At 45.2% G+C, this 17,722-nt stretch overlaps 1 protein-coding gene across 12 annotated transcripts in view; it reads right to left on the reverse strand.

Annotated features, from left to right (window-relative positions):
- Nucleotides 1-8,087: 8,087 nt before the first annotated feature.
- Nucleotides 8,088-17,722, reverse strand: part of SEC31A (SEC31 homolog A, COPII coat complex component) — a 56,118-nt gene continuing 46,483 nt past the window's right edge. For all 12 annotated transcript variants that reach the window (XM_060278397.1, XM_060278400.1, XM_060278407.1 and 9 more), the window contains 3 exons: nucleotides 14,377-14,496; nucleotides 9,910-9,981; nucleotides 8,088-8,681 (listed from right to left, as the gene is read on the reverse strand). In XM_060278397.1, the coding sequence (XP_060134380.1) occupies nucleotides 8,502-8,681; nucleotides 9,910-9,981; nucleotides 14,377-14,496 (372 nt within the window). In that variant the 3' untranslated portion in view covers nucleotides 8,088-8,501. The remainder of the gene's footprint in view (nucleotides 8,682-9,909; nucleotides 9,982-14,376; nucleotides 14,497-17,722) is intronic.

Below are 17,722 nucleotides of genomic sequence, written 5' to 3' on the forward strand. Positions count from 1 at the left end.
TAAACAAATATAATATATCATGACTGAAACCAGCAGCAAGGAATAGGAGACAGCAAAAATAAAATAAATAAAATAAAATGAAGTAAGATCATTATGACACAGCATGAAACAGTTTGGGTTTAAAACACAGTTTAAAAAGCCTGAGGGTGGAGAAGGTATTTAGCATCATTTGACAAGCGTTCCAATTTATTATTGAAAATAAGGAGGGCGGACACACACACACACAGAGAGAGAGAGCTATATAGGAATGGTGCCAGTGTTGGGAGTCGAACAGCTATATCAACCACATTTTTTTGTTTTTTGTTTTGCTTCAGTCAGTATCATATCCATGCCATATGCTTGGGATGTATAAAGCATATGCAGAAGGAATATGCAGATTATGAAGAACTGATGCAGTTAGTTGTGACAAGAGATGAAGCTCTAGGGCCGATTGACAAAATAAAAACTGACAAATCTGCAATTCTACGCCTCTGTGAAGTCATCCACCCAAGAGTTCTCAAAAGAGCTCAAATGTGAAATTGCTGATCTTTTAGCAAAAAGAATATGTAACTTGTCCCTTAGATTGGCCTCTGTACGTGAAGACCGGAAGGTCGCCATTAGGACACAATTTTTACAAAAACGTTCCCAAGGGGATCCTGGAAATTGTAGGCTGGTTAGCATAGCGTCTGCCTCGGGAAAACTGGTGGAAAGCATTGCTAAAGATAAAATGGAACGCAGAAGAACAAGTCTTTCTGCAGCAGCTGGAAAGATGCAACATTTATTTTGGGTTGCAGTTGGTAGGTGAAATTCCCCCTCTAAGCGTTCTCTGAAGGTGCTGTTATGTTTGGCAAAAGGCACATAGCTACGGTAGTTCAGGCATCCCCAAACTGCGGCCCTCCACATGTTTTGGCCTACAACTCCCATGATCCCTAGCTAACAGGACCAGTGGTCGGGGATGATGGGAATTGTAGTCCAAAACATCTGGAGGGCTGAAGTTTGGGGATGCCTGATCTAGTTGCTAGGCTGGATGAGGCTGTACTTCTGATGACCTGCAGAATACCGTGGTTTTGTGTGTTCATCAGTGTTAACTGTGGTGGTCCACTTACGCATCACCCAAAAATGAACAGAGACATGGATTTGCTTCTGACCATGGCTATCGGCTGCTTTCAGTCTCACTTAGCAAGTCAACCTGCTTTCTCAGTGCTCCACAGCATCCCACAGCTGAAGGATTACCTCCTTCTGCCTCACCTCCATGTAGAAGGAAACCAACCAGTATGGAAGGACCAAGCTGTTGGCCACTGTTCTCCTTGGAAAGGAAGAAGTTTTTAGCCTTGGCTTACCCCGTTAGCACACCTTCATATATCCACTCAGGTGCCATGTGCTTTTTCAAATTAGCTTTTATTCAAGTTTTTGTGTGTGTTACAAAACAGAGAAACAGGGAAAGGTACTGTACATGTCTCATACCTGCCATGTTCCTGCCTGAAAAATAAGGGATCGGACCGGAAGTAGTGCTGCCGCCATTTTGGAACTGGGTGGAGCATGCTCAGAAGTGACTTTTGATGCTGCTCTGCCCAGTTCCAAAATGGCCACCGCACCAGAAGTCACGCTGCAGCCATTTTGGAACTGGGCAGAGCAGCATCAAAAGTCGCTTCTGAGCATGCTCCGCCCAGTTCCAAAATGGCCGTCGCGCCAGAATAAACTGGGGAAAAACAAAAAAAAATCCATTTTTTCGGCTGGGAACAGGTGGAAAAACAGGGGTTTCCTGGGGAATACGGGAGACTTGGCAGCTATGACATGTCTCCACTTTCAAACAAACACTAAATGTTCGTTTACATTCAGTGGGAGGCACTTTTGTCATTATCTCTTATGGTTGGGGGAAGATAGGGGGAGAGAGTTGGGGGTATTTTTTTGTTCTATTGCCTATTGTTAGTGTAGGGTGTGTGTGTGTCAGCATCACGTAGTTAGGCCCTTTGTTTAGGTATGTATTTATTTTTATTGATAACGTGAGCGATTATCTTGGCTGGTTGCATTCAGTTGATTTCCGTGTGGCTTCTTTGTGTGTGGAGTGGGGGGGGGGTAGGTTGTTGGGTCAGGTTAGCCATATTAATTGCCATGTGCTTTTGTGACATCACAGGTCATCGACTCCACAGCCAATGGCAGCAGTTGGAGGAGCATCATCATCACCACCTCTTTTGAACTCACAATGGTGGGCGCAGCTCTGCAGTGATTGGTTCCGTTGCTTGTTTATTATGAGAAAGATGTATGGCCCACCCCTTATCTGCACTGATACCAGGGAAAGGCAGGGACTGTGTAGCTTATAACCATATAGGACCTGGGATACCAGGGTTCAAATTCCCATTCAATCATGAACCATGCTGGCTGAGGATAAAATGGGGAGAGGAAGAACTAGGTCCACTGCCTTCGTGCCCTTGGAGGAAAGGACACGAGGATATTAATGTAATGACAAAATAAATCAACACATAAATAAAACAATGTTCGTCTGGAAAGCTCCAGTTCCTCTCAAGCCAGTTTCTCTTGCAGTCAACATTCTATTATTATTGGGACAATAATGAATCAGCTTGACTCAGAAGCCCAGATAACATTTATGCCTCTCCTCCCCTTCAAGCCTGCCCCTTCTATAAAACGATGTTATCCACCACTGTTTGCCGGCCTGGCCTCATTTATTTTATCCCCTCTATCACATTACAGAGCTGTCCTGAAAGAAAAATGACAGCGCCTCTCCCGCTCTATATCCCAGCTGCGGGATTTGTTAATACACAAGTTCATGAGTGTCAGATCAGAAGGATGACCCAGATTCGCGGAGGGGAGAAAATAGTTCACTGGAACTAGAGGACAGCTTCATCTGGGGCTAGCTAAGAAGCAAGATGGAGAAGGCCGTTTTAACGGAATCGGTTTCCTTTCGTGCCTTATTGTTGGCGACAGTTTTAAGATAACACTGATTCTGTGGCCCACGTGTTGAACAATGACTAGGGAGCCTGGGTTTCAAATCCCCACTCAGCCAGAAAGTTTCCTGGAAGTGGGGGCGGGAAGGAAACCTGTGGCCTCATCCTGAGATGAGGATATACCCCAACTCCTACCAGCCCCATCCAGGATTGCCAATGGACACAGATGATGGGAGTTGTGATCCAGCAACATCTGAAGGGCAACTGGTTTCTGGCTTTTAATTTACTGGGTGACCCTGGGCTTGTTCTTAACTCTCAGCCCACCTCACTTCCCCAGGATTTTTGAGAGGATAAAACAATACTAGGGGCAGATGAGGACATGTGAGACTCATATATGCTCCCTTGAGCTCCTTGAAAGAAGGGGGGGGGGGAGATGATCAACGTAATGATCAATACTAATATTCCTGGTATTTGGAAATTAGGTGCAACAGCTGTACTGTAGGTGGTTGCTAATATTTTGCAATTTTATAGCTGGCTACTGAAGTGCTGTAGACATTTAGTCCTCCTCTGATGGGGCATAATAATAATCAAACCATGCATGTAAAATGCTATGATACCACTGTAAATAGTTATGACTTTCCACAAAGAATTCTGGGAGGTGTAGTTTATTCAGGGTGCTAAGAGATACCATTTCCAGAGTTCCCTGTGGGGAAGAGGGATCGGCCGTAAAGCCACTCTGGGAATTGTAGCTCTTGGAAGGGGAATAGAGGTCTCTGAACAACTCTCAGCACCTAACAAACCACAGCTCCCAGAATTATTTGGCAGAACTCATGCAAGTTGCATCACAGTGCTTTAAATCTATAGATGTGGCCGGCAACTGAAGCGAAGGCTCTATTGCCCCAGTATTCCCCAGATATTTTCGACTGAACGTTCCATCAGCCCCAATCCAGCACAGCCAACCATTAGGCAGGATGGAAGGTGTACTCCAAAATATCTGGGTGGCACTAGATTGGGAAACCCATTATTAACCTATTAAAACTTGGGAGCTTCAATAGCCTTTATTTTCACTATGGATTAAGTAGCAAGAAGACAGGCCAAGATTGGGAAGGTGGTGGTAGACAAGAGCTTGTCTTGGGGTGGGCACCTTTTTCAACCAAGGGCCACATTTACTTTTGAGCAACTCTCCCAGGGCCACATGTGCGTGGGACCAGTGGCAAAAGTGGGTGGAGCAACGCAATACAAATTTTGCCTCTGTTTGGTAGGCTAGTTTTGACATGCACTCCACAACCGCCCCCCTTTATCCTTCACCTGGGCAAGTAAGAAGCATTAGCAGAGTTCAAGGGCACATTCTAGCTGGGGGGGGGGACCCTCAAGGGCATGGATAGTTCAATTGTTTAGTGTGGTGCTGATAACGCCATGGTTGCAGGTTCGATCCCCATATGGGACAGCTGTGGTCTAAACCATTGAGCCTCTTGGGCTTGCTGATCAGGTCGGCGGTTCCCCGTGAAGGGTTGAGCTCCCGTTGCTCTGTCCCAGCTCCTGCCAACCTAGCAGTTCGAAAGCATGCTAGTGCAAGTAGATAAATAGGTACCACTGTGGTGGGAAGGTAAACGGCGTTTCTGCGTGCTGTCACGGTCCGGTCGGTAGGCGGTTGAAGCCCTGGCTGAGGACGTCAGGACCAGAGGCAAGATGGTGGTGTAGAAGCAGGAACAGGTGCAGGGTCGTGGAGCAAGGCAGAGGCGAAGGTCTGGGAGTCAAGGAGCAAGGCGTCGGCAAGGCAAAGGTCCAAGGGTCGAGGACATAGCTGCCAAGTTTTCCCTTTTTTAAAGGGAAATTACCTTATGCTGAATAGGCTTCCTCGCGAGAAAGGGAAAACTTGGCAGCTATGGTCGAGGATCAAGGCGTCGGCAAAGGCGAGGGTTCAAGGAGCAAGGCGTCGGCAAGGCAAGGGTCCAAGGAGCAAGAGGCCAGATGCAACCAGGCAGGGATAGCGTTGCTGTGGCAAAGAGCTGAAGGGAAATGCTGAGCTTTTATCCCTCCCAGCTGCTGCCACCAGGTGCAGTGAGGTATCAAGTGGCCTCACCTGAGTGACCACTCCTTGCCTCTCCAGCACAAGCTGAGGTCTTCACCTGAGTGGCCACTCCTTGCTTCTCCAGCACAAGCTGAGGCAGGCCCCAGTCCTGCAAAGCACTACAGGCACCAGAGCCTGACTCCTGCCCATACTCCTGACACACGCTTTGGTTTCTGTCACGGTGTTCTGTTGCGCCAGAAGTGGTTTAGTCATGTTGGCCACATGGCCTGGAAAGCTGTGGACAAACACCAGCTCCCTCAGCCTGAAAGTGAGATGAGCGCCGCAACCCCATAGTCGCCTTTGTCTGGACTTAACCATCCAGGGGTCCTTTACCTTTAACCTTATATTCCTGCATTGCAGGTGGTTGGACAAGGCCCCTTCCAACTCTACAATTCTATGGGTGGGTGTGTCCCAAGGGTCAGACAGACAGGTTTGGAGGGCTGAATTTGGCCACCAGTGTTGAAGGTTCCCACCCCTGGCCTCCCCCCTTTATGAAATGTAGCTCTGCAGCTGCGATTTCAGCCTAGAGACAACTCTCCTGATGTAGAATGGCTTGGGAATGTGAAAACTACAATTCCCCACCTTCTCTTTTTATAGAGTGCAGCATGTGGTTTGCCCATTTATTGCCCAGCTTTACTGTATAGTGCTGGGCGGCAAGCCAGGAATAGGGAGGCCTTTTAATGAAACATACCATGGGGAAGGAGGGGGAAAAGAACATTATATGAATGAGCTAATTATGAGGTAGGTCCCTGGAGGCAACTGCACAAGCAAAGAGAACACAGAGTTTTAAAAAAGAAAGAAATATTTTTAGGCTTGTCAAAGACCCTTCCAGAATATTCTGCCAGAGGAAAGCAAAGGGGAAGGGAAACACCTGGCATTAAAAAAAATGCAGAAAAGCCTGTCCATGAATGAGCAACACCCAGGGTGGGAGGAGAAACAGGAGCCTATGGCAGGAGCTGACCAAGCAAGTACATGGGTTCCTGGACTAGCATCCACAGACGCCTTATCTAGCACCCCCTCACCCAGGTGAAATTAGGCTTGAAAGAGACCTTGTATTGCAGCCAACAGAATAGCACTGTGTACGGAGATTTAAATCCTATCCCCTCTCCACTCCCCCCCAAAAAGAATTATTGGGAGCTGTGGCTTGTTAAGGTTGCCGGAATCGTAGCTCAGTGCAGGGTAATCTACAAGTCTTGTGCAGAAAACCAGGATTTCCTCAGATTTATGTGCTGATTCGAGAAGTTTATTCGAGAAGTATCAACATGAAACAGGAATCTCCCGCTAGAAACTTAAGAGGTGCAGTGCATGGCTCTCCACATTAAAGCACAAGAGGCTTTGATCAGCACAAAGCATTCCTGGGGGCTTTGCGTTTGCTAGTAATTGGGTCTTTTGAGTTTTTGGCAAGCTCACATATGGAATTTTAATTTGCAACGTGGAAACTGACTTGTGCAGCATCAGCTAGGATGAAAGCTGCTGTAAGGATCTGGGAAAGTCTGTCCCATTTCTGGCTATGTCAAAAGTTAAGAGAAATGCAGTAAAAGGCCTGAACCACACCCAGGAAACTTTCACTGAAACTTTTCTCTCTCCTGTAGGCTTTTAAATGCAGAATTTGGAGCACCCATATATCCCTGGAGGCTCCTGGAAACTGACAAATAGTTGGTAACAAGAGAATGGACTTTTTAAAAGGAGTGGTCCCTCATTTATAGCGTATAGTCCCAAGACTCACCCGATGCTTTCAATAAAGGTTTTCAGCTGCAGGCAAACATCTTCATACTCATACTCTTCATAAGCTTTTTAAAATCAGATTCTTTTACCTTTCTCACTCTCTGCAAGCTGGGTATTTTTGCTCTTTGATGCCTTTTACAATTGTAAAAGCAGCATTAAAACAACACGAGACAGAAAGAGACGTAACTCTTTCTGTCTTAGGTTGTTTTAATGCTGCTTTTACAATTATACGTTTGTCTTGTATAGTTCCGTTATAAGCTGAGCAATGTTCAGGGAATGTTAAGCTATTGATTGGTTAATACAATAAGCAAAGATGTAGATGGCTTCAAACCCTTTTGTTATTCTGCCTCAGTCTACTTGAAGGCTGGGAGACACAGGCCTGCAACAACCAGGAGCCTCCCAGACAGGCTTCCAGACTATCGCTATTTTTGACTGGGATCCAACAAAATACTGGCAAATTGCACAACTGTAGCTGACTAGAAGGTCTGGCACCACAAACCTGCCTCCCCAAAATATCAGACTTTCTGTGTAAGCTAAGTGGCCAGAAAACGTACTGCAAAGTGTGGTAGAACAGTTGCTTTGACGCAACTTCATCGAACCTGCCCAGAAACAAATCAGAATGAACGCTCAATAAACAGGTTGCTTTGGAAGCACACAGAATCTACTGGAGGCAAGGAGAACGGGCAGGCTTTTACAGCATGCATAAATACAGGTTGCGTCAGGTAAACGTCAAATAAGGGGAGGAATAGTTTTGTGGTAGGAGCAGCTTGCCTGATGGAGTGGAGCAGCAGAAATAGCCTCCAGGCCGATCAATAAATAAAACTCACCTCTCCACTTCCCATCTTCCCTTCTAATGTGTAGATATCGGAGAATACAGAGTTTGTGATCACATTTTTTTTCCATTTGAGGCAACGGTAAGGCCTCAGAGGCTGGGCCAGTGCCCCAGATGAACTTCGCATATGCCTGAAGATGCTTCAAAATCCTTTGCAACACAAAAGGACAGCTTGACAGACAAGCCATTGTGTGTTCCCTGAAGGCAGAGAGCTTGGAAATCATTGTTCTGAGAGCTGACACACACAAGGTGTTCGAAAGATGCCATCATTCCAACTGACTCACAGACATGGAAACTTTGCTGTCTGATCTATCAAAGCCAACCTTAGTACCATTTCGATGAGGTTCCTCCGGCACTGATCTAACCTCTGTTACAGAAGGAATCAGCGTGGGAAGGAGGTATCTGTATATATATATGTGCATAACTTCATGACGACGGGTTTAAATAAATAGCCATGCGGCCTAATGAAAGCAAAGGCATTAAACTATTAAGCAAGCTAAAAATTAATTAAGCTAAATCCCACTGACACTGCGGAAGCCTTAAGGAGGAGGAATAATAACTCAGTGCACACAGAAAATAGAATCAAACATTTTACTTGCTTGTTGATGCAGAGGAATGTGGGGGAAAATTGCTTTCTGAGGTCAGCCTTACATACAACCCCCCCTCTCTTTGCTGTATTTAAAAGCCACTTTCAAAGCAGCAGGTAACATGCATTTAAAATGGGGTATATGACGTGGCGCAATTAAATACACTTATCTGCAGATAAGGGTAATAAAAGATGGAGAGAAAGAAAAAGCACCAGGACTTGCTGGCCCTTCTAAAACGAAGCTCATCTGCGGCAAGAGGGGGGGAGGGAGAGGGAGAGGGAGAGAGAGAGAGAGTGACTTTGTCATGACCAGCTTTCTATATCGCATCATGCTCTAAGGGCCGGGGTCCATCTCGCAGCATGCCCCTTCGAAAGCAGCATGCTTCTTCTCTGCACAAGCCCACTTCACACGGCCAGCTTGTTGGCCTGGGTGAGGACCACTTTGAGCACCGGCATGAAGGCAGACGTCTCGCTGAAGTTGCTAGTGCTGACTATGTGGGTGTGGATGTTTAGCCCCTCCGTGTAGTTCCGTGTTTCAATGCTCCTGGCGATGTTGTGCAAACCGTTGATTATCGTCGGGGAGAGCTGGAGGGAGGCAGAGAGAAAACAACATGGAGAAGGTACCCTTTTCACATAGATATCCGGGCACCCCAACCTGACCTCACCCCAGCATTCTTGGCTCCAAGCACTCTACTCAAGAGTGAAGTGGCTAAATGGCCACCGGAGAAATCTGACCTAATCAATGGTTGCGGTATTATTATTTTACATGACTTCACAAAGGCAGATGCAACTGGGGCAAGCAAGCAACTTCTTCCAAGGACAGCTGCGAGCACCAATGGCAACTGGTTGGTGCAAGGCAGTAGTAGCCCCTCCTCCCTTTCCTCTAGCGGAATTCCCATCATCCTTGACCACTGCTAGCCAGGGATGATGGGAGTTGTAGTCTAACAACAGCTGGAGACCCAAGTTTGGGAAACCCTGCTCCAGGGCATGTGGAACAGTATGTCTGCCTCTCCTGCCCTGCCCAGCCAAGACCTCAGAATGTTGCCTCCTCCTGGAGAGCATTTCTGGTACAGAATGAAATGCCACCAGCTGGAGATTGGAAGCAAAGACTTTTTACAAGAGTTGGGCTTTTTTTGTGCTGTGACACCACCAGCATCTGCACAAGTGGGGCAGCCACTGTGTGCAATCTGCCTATTCAGGGTCAGCATGACTCCCAATAATGACAGGTGCTGTAGGCCAGGGATGGGGAAGCTGTGGCCCTACAGATGTTGCTGGACTCCAATGGGACCATGTTGGCTGGGGCTGGTGGAGGTTGGTGGCCCAGGTTCCCCAATACACACAAGTCATCCCCTGGGCTCTGTCTTATTCTGCTCGGCTTGGGGATTTCTGGTGCTATTTAAAGGGGGCTTACGGTTTTAAGCATTGTCTTGGGATTCCCAGGAGCCCAACACAATGTTCAGCCTGATCTTACCACATGCTCGATTTGTCAGATCGTTTAAACAGCCAGCTGCCACATACAAAGCTGCCTTGTGGTGACATCGCTTCAAAAACGGATTCCCAAATCCCACCCAGGAAGTGCATTTACTTAATTCTGCGAAACACTGCAGACCCATCTTATAGCACAGGAATTATTTCTAGCTAACAAATAGTTTCTAAAAGCGGGAAAACAATGCAAAAATAAGTAAGAAGGTTGGAGAATGATCTAGGAAGCAGTTCAGTTGCTGAAGTTTAGAATGCCTGGCTTGGAGGTGAAATGTAAGGAAGCTATCCTGAGCAGGGCAAAGCGAAATGCACAATGATAAATAAAGCTTACTGTCTGATCTCTGAGTTTATCATACAGAAACTCCAGGCGTTTGTTGGCATCGTCAAGTTTCCTCTTGGTTTGCTACAGAAGAGACCAGAACATAGGAAGTCATTAAACAAGCTTTTCAAATTTTATCAATGCTCAACCAGCACACACACATATGCATACATACAAATTAATATGTACTTTGATGTGCCTAAGCATGGGGGAAGTTCCTCCCCAAGTAGGATTTAACTCCCCACACATCAGCTGATGCACATGTGGGGGGTGTCAATCCTGCTTTAGGAAAGGCTTTGGTGCACCAGCTGGTTCCAGCAGTTGGCTGGCACACCTGAACAAAGCAGGATTGAACCTGCCCAGGCATCAACTGACAATGGGTTCAGTCCTTCTTTCTGTGGCCAAGTATCTTACCTGCCCCATATCCCAAGTCACATATGACATAGGGTGTGGGGCAGGTGGGCATCGTTTCATGAAAATGACCAGGCAGGCCAATTTTGCCGCAGAGCCTGGAGGGTCCCAACCCTCAGTCCAGGAGGTTCTTTTTTTTTTTTTAAAATACATTTTATTCCGATTTTCCAAATTCAACAAATTAACAAAACCAATCTTTTATACAAAATCTTATATTCACATCTTTTACCTTGCTCCGCCGAGCTATGACTTCCCCCCCTCCCTTCATGCGGTTTTCTTGTTAATTCCCTTTTTTGCAGTTCCTTTTTTAACATATTGGTCAATTCGTAAGGTTTATTTTAATCCTGCGAGAGTTTTTAATGATCTACAGTTTTTCTCCATATAGTCCACATATTTACTCCAGTCCTTTTGAAACCTTGTCTCCCCCTGGTCACGAATCTTGCATGTCAATCTAGCAAGTTCAGCATAGTCCATCATTTTTATCTGCCACTCCACAATTGTAGGTAATTCCTGTAGTTTCCATTTTTGGGCTAACAAAGTCCTAGCCGCGGTTGTTGCATACATAAACAGTGTTTGATCTTCTTTTCTAATCTCTCCTCCTATTATTCCTAACAAAAATGCTTCTGGTTTTTTTGGGAAGGTATATCTAAACATCTTTTTCAATTCATTATATAAACTTTCCCAAAATCTTTTAACTTTTTCGCATGTCCACCACATATGATAAAATTCACCATCTTTCTCTTTACATTTCCAGCAACTTTTATCACTCATTCTATACATTTTAGCTAACTTAACTGGAGTTAAATACCATCTGTACATCATCTTATATACATTTTCTTTCAAGGCAGTACATGCTGTAAATCTTAAAGTTTGATTCCATAGTTTCAACCACGCATCATATTCAATATTATGCCCCAAATCTTTTGCCCATTTAATCATCACTTCTTTTGTCAACTCATCTTTTGTATACCACTCCAACAACAGATCATACATCTTTGTCAAAAGCTTTGTTTTGCCTTCTAGCACTTCTATTTGAAATTTGGATCTTTTATCCTCAAAACCTATTTTTCTATCTTCTTTAAGCACATCATTTATTTGATGGTATTCTATCCATCCTGTTAACACTCCTTTAATGTCCTCAAAAGGTTTTAAACTCCATCCTTTTTCAGTTTTCGTCAAGATTTCCTCATACGTGGCCCGCCTCTTTTCCATATTTACTTTCTTAACTGTTAATACCTCTGCTGGTGAGACCCACCAGGGTGTTTTAGTCTCTAACAGCCTTTTATTTCTTTCCCACACCTCGTACAGAGATCTTCTTATCACATGATTCGTAAACCCGGTATGTGATTTCTTTTTGTCATAACATAAATATGCATGCCATCCAAATCTATTGTTAAAACCTTCCAAATCTAACAAGTCCGTATTCTCTAGAGTTATCCATTCTTTTATCCAACAGATACAGGACGCTTCGTAATAAAGTCTCAAGTCTGGCAGGGCGAATCCACCTCTTTCTTTCTTATCTACCAAAATCTTATGTTTTATTCTAGGTTTTCTCCCCTGCCAGACAAATCTTGATAAAATCTTTTGCCACTCTTGGAATTGCCTCGTACCTTTAACCACAGGTATAGTTTGAAATAGGAATAACATCTTAGGTAATACATTCATTTTTATTGTTGCAGTTCTTCCTAAGAATGACATTTTCATATTAGTCCATCTTTCCAGGTCTTTCTTTATTTCCTTCCATACTTGTTCGTAATTATCACTGTAAAGATTAATATTCTTTGCTGTCATCCATATTCCCAAATATTTTACCTTTTTAGCCACGTCGAGTCCATGTTTTAACTGTAATTCCTGTTTTTCTTCTTTCGACATATTCATTGCCATAACCTTGGTTTTTTGTCTATTTAATTTGAATCCTGCCAATTGACCAAATTTCTCCATTACTTCTATAGCTTCTGCAACACTTTCCTTTGGATTTTCCAATGTTAAAACTAAATCATCTGCGAAGGCTTTCACTTTAAATTGCTTTGCACCTACCTTAATACCTCTAATTGTAGATAGGTCTCTTAATCTGATCAATAATATTTCCAGGACCATGATGAACAATAACGGTGATAAAGGGCAACCCTGTCTAGTTCCTTTTGTGATTTCAAAATATTCTGTTAGGGTGTTATTAATTATCAATCTTGCCTTTTGCTCTGAATAGATCGCCTCGATCCCATTCACGAATGTATTCTTCCCAACCATTGATTCCAAATTCCTCTTCATGAATTGCCAAGATATATTGTCAAAAGCTTTCTCAGCATCTACAAACATCAAGACAGCTGGTTTATCTATCTTGGTCTCCAGATATTCTATTACATCTATTATGTGTCTTACATTATCCTTTAGCTGTCTACCAGGAAGAAAACCAGCCTGATCCTTATGTATTATTTGATTTAAAACTTCTTTCAATCTCTTGGACATTATATCTGCAAAGAGTTTGTAATCATTATTCAATAATGAGATTGGTCTATAATTTTTGACTTCTAAGCCATCCGTATTCGGCTTTGGGATCAATGTTATGTATGCCTCTTTCCATGTATTTGGGATCTTTCCCCCCAACAGAATATCATTCATCATTTCCTCTAAAACTGGAACCAACAGTTCATTCAGTACTTTATAATATTTCGCCGTTAAACCATCTGGTCCTGGTGCTTTACCTTGTTTCATTCTCCCTATTGCTTGTTGTAATTCTTGTGTCGTTATCCTGTTATTTAGCTTTTTCCTCTCTTCTTCTGGAATTGGTTTCAATCCATATTTTCCTAGATACTCAACCCTCAGTCCAGGAGGTTCAGAGCAGTGGGTTGCACAAGCGAAGTTGCTTATGTGGGACTGCACAGAGGGCACAGAGAACTGCTGGCTTTGAGGTAGAAAGGAAGGCGCTCCTCAGTCGAGTCTGAATCACAATATCTTCCTGAGAGAACTGCGTCCTTGAAGGTGAAAGTAAGCACCCAGCACTTAGCTTATGGAAGGTGGTTTTGCTGCTGTCAACCTACAGGACACGCTCCTGCGTCTTCCCTACAATCCTGTGTTGAATCAAAGGCGAGCTGTTCCAGAAGCTCTGCAAACACCATCTTGGTAGTCAAGATAAGCCCACAATTAATTGGTAGTTGCAGCAATGAGCTCATATACGTTTATATTCGCTTGCTAATTGGCTTGCTTTGATGTCATCATCTGTGGGCTTTGGGTGCTGGGCTCTGGGCCCAGTAAGGGGAACTATCTGTAAGGTTTGGTATTTGCCACCGACACCCTCATCTGGTCAGGTGAAGTGATGGGAAGTCCTGGCAAAGTGGTGTATGTCGCTTTGTCTATAAAAAACATATGCACATTTGCTTGGGTGCAGACAAGCCATCTCCTTGCTGCAGAGTCCACCCCGTGTCTGTAAAGGCTGGGAGACCTGGCAGGCTGGTCTGCTGCAAGTCTACACCTTTCCTTTTAATAAAACACTAGAACTGGTTGCTCTGGCCTCTTTGACATCCTTCTTTGGTATCCCTGCACCCAACCACTCCCACAAGCCCTCCTTTGGGCCTGCGGTTCAGAACGCTCCCCCACACCAACATGACAATATAAACTTGCATTCCACAGAGTCAGGCCACAAGCCCATTCTGTAGCTCCCTACCGCTGTTCATTTGCAGCTCTCCAAGGTGCTGAATCCCATTTCGGCCGTGTCTGCAAAATGTTTGTTTTTGCTGCTGTCCTCTGTGTTTGCAAGGTCTTCTTGAACCATTTGGATTTGGGAAGAAGCACTTATCTTAATTCGAGTCGCCCGCAAGGGAAGGCAGCCTAAGATTATGCTCTCCCATTGTGTAAATCACACGGTAGCTGCAATTTTTCTGATAGCCTGAATATCCGAAGCACTTGGCGAGAGCCTGGCTGCTGGTGATAAATCGTTTCTGATGACTCACCACACAGTGATGGATGCCACCAGCTCTGAATGTGTGATTACACTACATAAAATGCATTTATATATATATATATAAACAAAAAACACCACCACCAAAACACAGAAACACATGAAGCACATACCGGATCGGTAGCTGAAGAGAGACATCTCTGGATCAGAGCTTCAAATGTATTCTTTAGGATAAGGTGTTCCTCAGGTATGGGCTTTTTCATTATCTTCTCTGTTGGCAAGGATTGCACATGCTAGATAGAGGGGAAGGAAGGGTAATTTGGAATATCACTTTGTCACCATTTGCTCCCAGGCTTTTTACTCCAGGGGAACCGCATGTTAGTAAAGTCACTTAAATAACACAGGTGGAATGCAGAGGGAAGGTCTTGATACTGAGGAAGCCAAATAAAAAGAGTGTATGAATTGAGGAGAAAGGGACAGAGAGGATTTCACTTCCAGTACAGGCCTTGTTTGGGGCATGGAGACATTCAATCAAAAACATACAAAGGGAAAACTCCCGCAGAACTGCACAGCCAATCAGAGCACGTGCTACTCCACTAGAAATCATGCTATTCTGCCTGATTGCTAAGCAACATTTCCACACTTCTTACTAGTAACACAAGTAGCCCTTAAGTTACAAACTGAGTGATCCTTTCTCTTGCACTTCCAATACCACAACCAACATTTTCCTGGCAACTTACTTCCCATATATTATTTTCTATCCCCCTCTTTATATTTTTTACATTCATATTCCATCATGGAGCCGAAGTCAATGGACATGCTGGTCCCAGGTGCTCTCTGAGCCAGGCACTGAGCAGACTCACGAGCTGCTTAGCTTCAGCCAATAACCTCTCTTTAATATCCACTCTGGGCCAACTGTCCAGTGACAAAGAAAGTCCCAGGCCAAAAGACTCTGTTTCTATACACCTACCAATGTGCTGCCCTTTAATGGTATCTGCCAGATTTGCCGTTTAATGCTGAAGCAGCCCTGCTAATCGTGCCTTAGCATAAAATCCATTCATGCTGGATTCCCTCTTACCACAGGATAACCAGGTGTTTATAGAGTCCATATTTCAGCACCCTTGAATGATTTTGGGACAAGTCCCCCAATACGGGGAAAGCAAATGCTAACCTCTGCCTAAACACCAGTAAGATCTAAATCAAATGAAACGGGCAAATCCTGCCTGCCTGCCTCAACAATGTGGCTCCAAATGAGCCAACGTCTCTCGCAGCATAGCAACCCACCCACAAGGCTCTCACAATCATTTGCCAGTCATTTGCTTTCAAAGACAACCCCCCAAGTCAAAAGGGTGATTGTTTCTTTAGGCAGGACCCCGCAGACCTCCCACTGAGCAAGTGGGAGGGAGAAGAAACAAGCAGCCGTTCAGAAATTCAACAGCTGCCTTGCCCAGGCTACATGGCTGCTACCACATCAGGCATAGAGGGGATCCAACCAGAATTCAGGGGTCAGCAAAGTTTTTGTGGCTTGGGCCGGTTAACGGTCCCGCAGACGCCATGGTAGGCCGGAGTGTGTGTGCGCGCACACACACACACTATTTCCGGCGTTCCTTCCGGCGCGGAGGCATGTGCAGCTTCCCATTGGCTGCAGAAGCTAGTCAGCCTTGCAGAAGGTGGTCCCTGCTCTGCTCCACATGGGAGCCGACCGAGCGGGTGGCAGGGGTCCATGGACCGGTTAAATGACCCCCATGGGCCTTAGGTTGCAGACCCCTGAACCAGATAATGGCCTCCCTGTCTGTGAAGTGAGGTGGTGGTGAGAGCCAGTGTGGTGTAGTGGTTAAGAGCAGTGGACTCGTAATCTGGGGAACCCAGTTTGTGTCCCTGCTCCTCCACATGCAGCTGCTGGGTGACCTAGGGCTAGTCACACTTCTCTGAAGTCTCTCAGCCCCACTCACCTCACAGAGTGTTTGTTGTGGGGAAGGAGGGGAAAGGAGAATGTGAGCCGCTTTGAGACTCCTTAGGGTAGTGATATGCCTGTTGTCTTTGTCCATAGAGTTTTCTTGGCAGGGATACTGGAGTGGCTTGCCAATTCCTTCTCCAGGTGGACAAGGTTGTATATTGTCTCCCTGCTTATTTAACTTATATGCAGAATTCATCGTGCGAAAGGCTGGACTAGATGAATCCCAAACCGGAATTAAGATTGCCGGAAGAAATATCAACAACCTCAGATATGCAGATGACACAACCTTGATGGCAGAAAGTGAGGAGGAATTAAAGAACCTTTTAATGAGGGTGAAAGAGGAGAGCGCAAAATATGGTCTGAAGCTCAACATCAAAAAAACCAAGACCATGGCCACTGGTCCCATCACCTCCTGGCAAATAGAAGGGGAAGAAATGGAGGCAGTGAGAGATTTTACTTTCTTGGGCTCCTTGATCACTGCAGATGGTGACAGCAGTCACGAAATTAAAAGACGCCTGCTTCTTGGGAGAAAAGCAATGACAAACCTAGACAGCATCTTAAAAAGCAGAGATATCACCTTGCCTACAAAGGTCCGTATAGTTAAAGCTATGGTTTTCCCAGTAGTGATGTATGGAAGTGAGAGCTGGACCATAAAGAAGGCTGATCGCCGAAGAATTGATGCTTTTGAATTATGGTGCTGGAGGAGACTCTTGAGAGTCCCATGGACTGCAAGAAGATCAAACCTATCCATTCTGAAGGAAATCAGCCCTGAGTGCTCACTGGAAGGACAGATCGTGAAGCTGAGGCTCCAATACTTTGGCCACCTCATGAGAAGAGAAGAATCCTTGGAAAAGACCTTGATGTTGGGAAAGATGGAGGGCACTAGGAGACGGGGACGACAGAGGACGAGATGGTTGGACAGTGTTCTCGAAGCTACGAACATGAGTTTGACCAAACTGCGAGAGGCAGTGGAAGACAGGAGTGCCTGGCGTGCTATGGTCCATGGGGTCACGAAGAGTCGGACACGACTAAACGACTAAACAACAGGGTAGTGATAAAAGTGGGGTATCAAACCCAAAAAATCCATAATCCATAACTGCTGAGACAGACCCCTCGTCTTGTAGCAAGGGATGGCGCAACCTAACAGGACATGTGTGAAGAACCTCTTGCCCTCCAGATGTGGCTGAACTATGACTCCCATCAACCCCTGCAAGCATGGCCAATGGTCAGGCAGGACAGGAGCTGTAGTTCATCAACACCTGGAGGGCCAAAGGTTCCCCACATCTGTGCCAGGTGGCAAAATGTAAGGGATGCTGACCTGGTGAGGGAATCTTCTCAGGAGTGAACATTCCACCTCAGACAACAGTTTCAGGGCCAAAGGTAACCCCCCCCTACTCCCCACTCTCAGACTGCACTCTTTCCCTCTCACTCCACTGTCAATCTCAATGAAGATATAAGAACAGATGGTCCTGCTCAATTAGATCAAAGGCCTGACTTCTGATTATTCTGGTCATTTTAGCCATTTCGGGATAATCCAACAACTTGATCTCTGCCATTCTTCT

The sequence above is a fragment of the Zootoca vivipara genome, chromosome 9 (assembly GCF_963506605.1).
Source record: "Zootoca vivipara chromosome 9, rZooViv1.1, whole genome shotgun sequence".
Taxonomy (NCBI): Eukaryota; Metazoa; Chordata; class Lepidosauria; order Squamata; family Lacertidae; genus Zootoca; species Zootoca vivipara.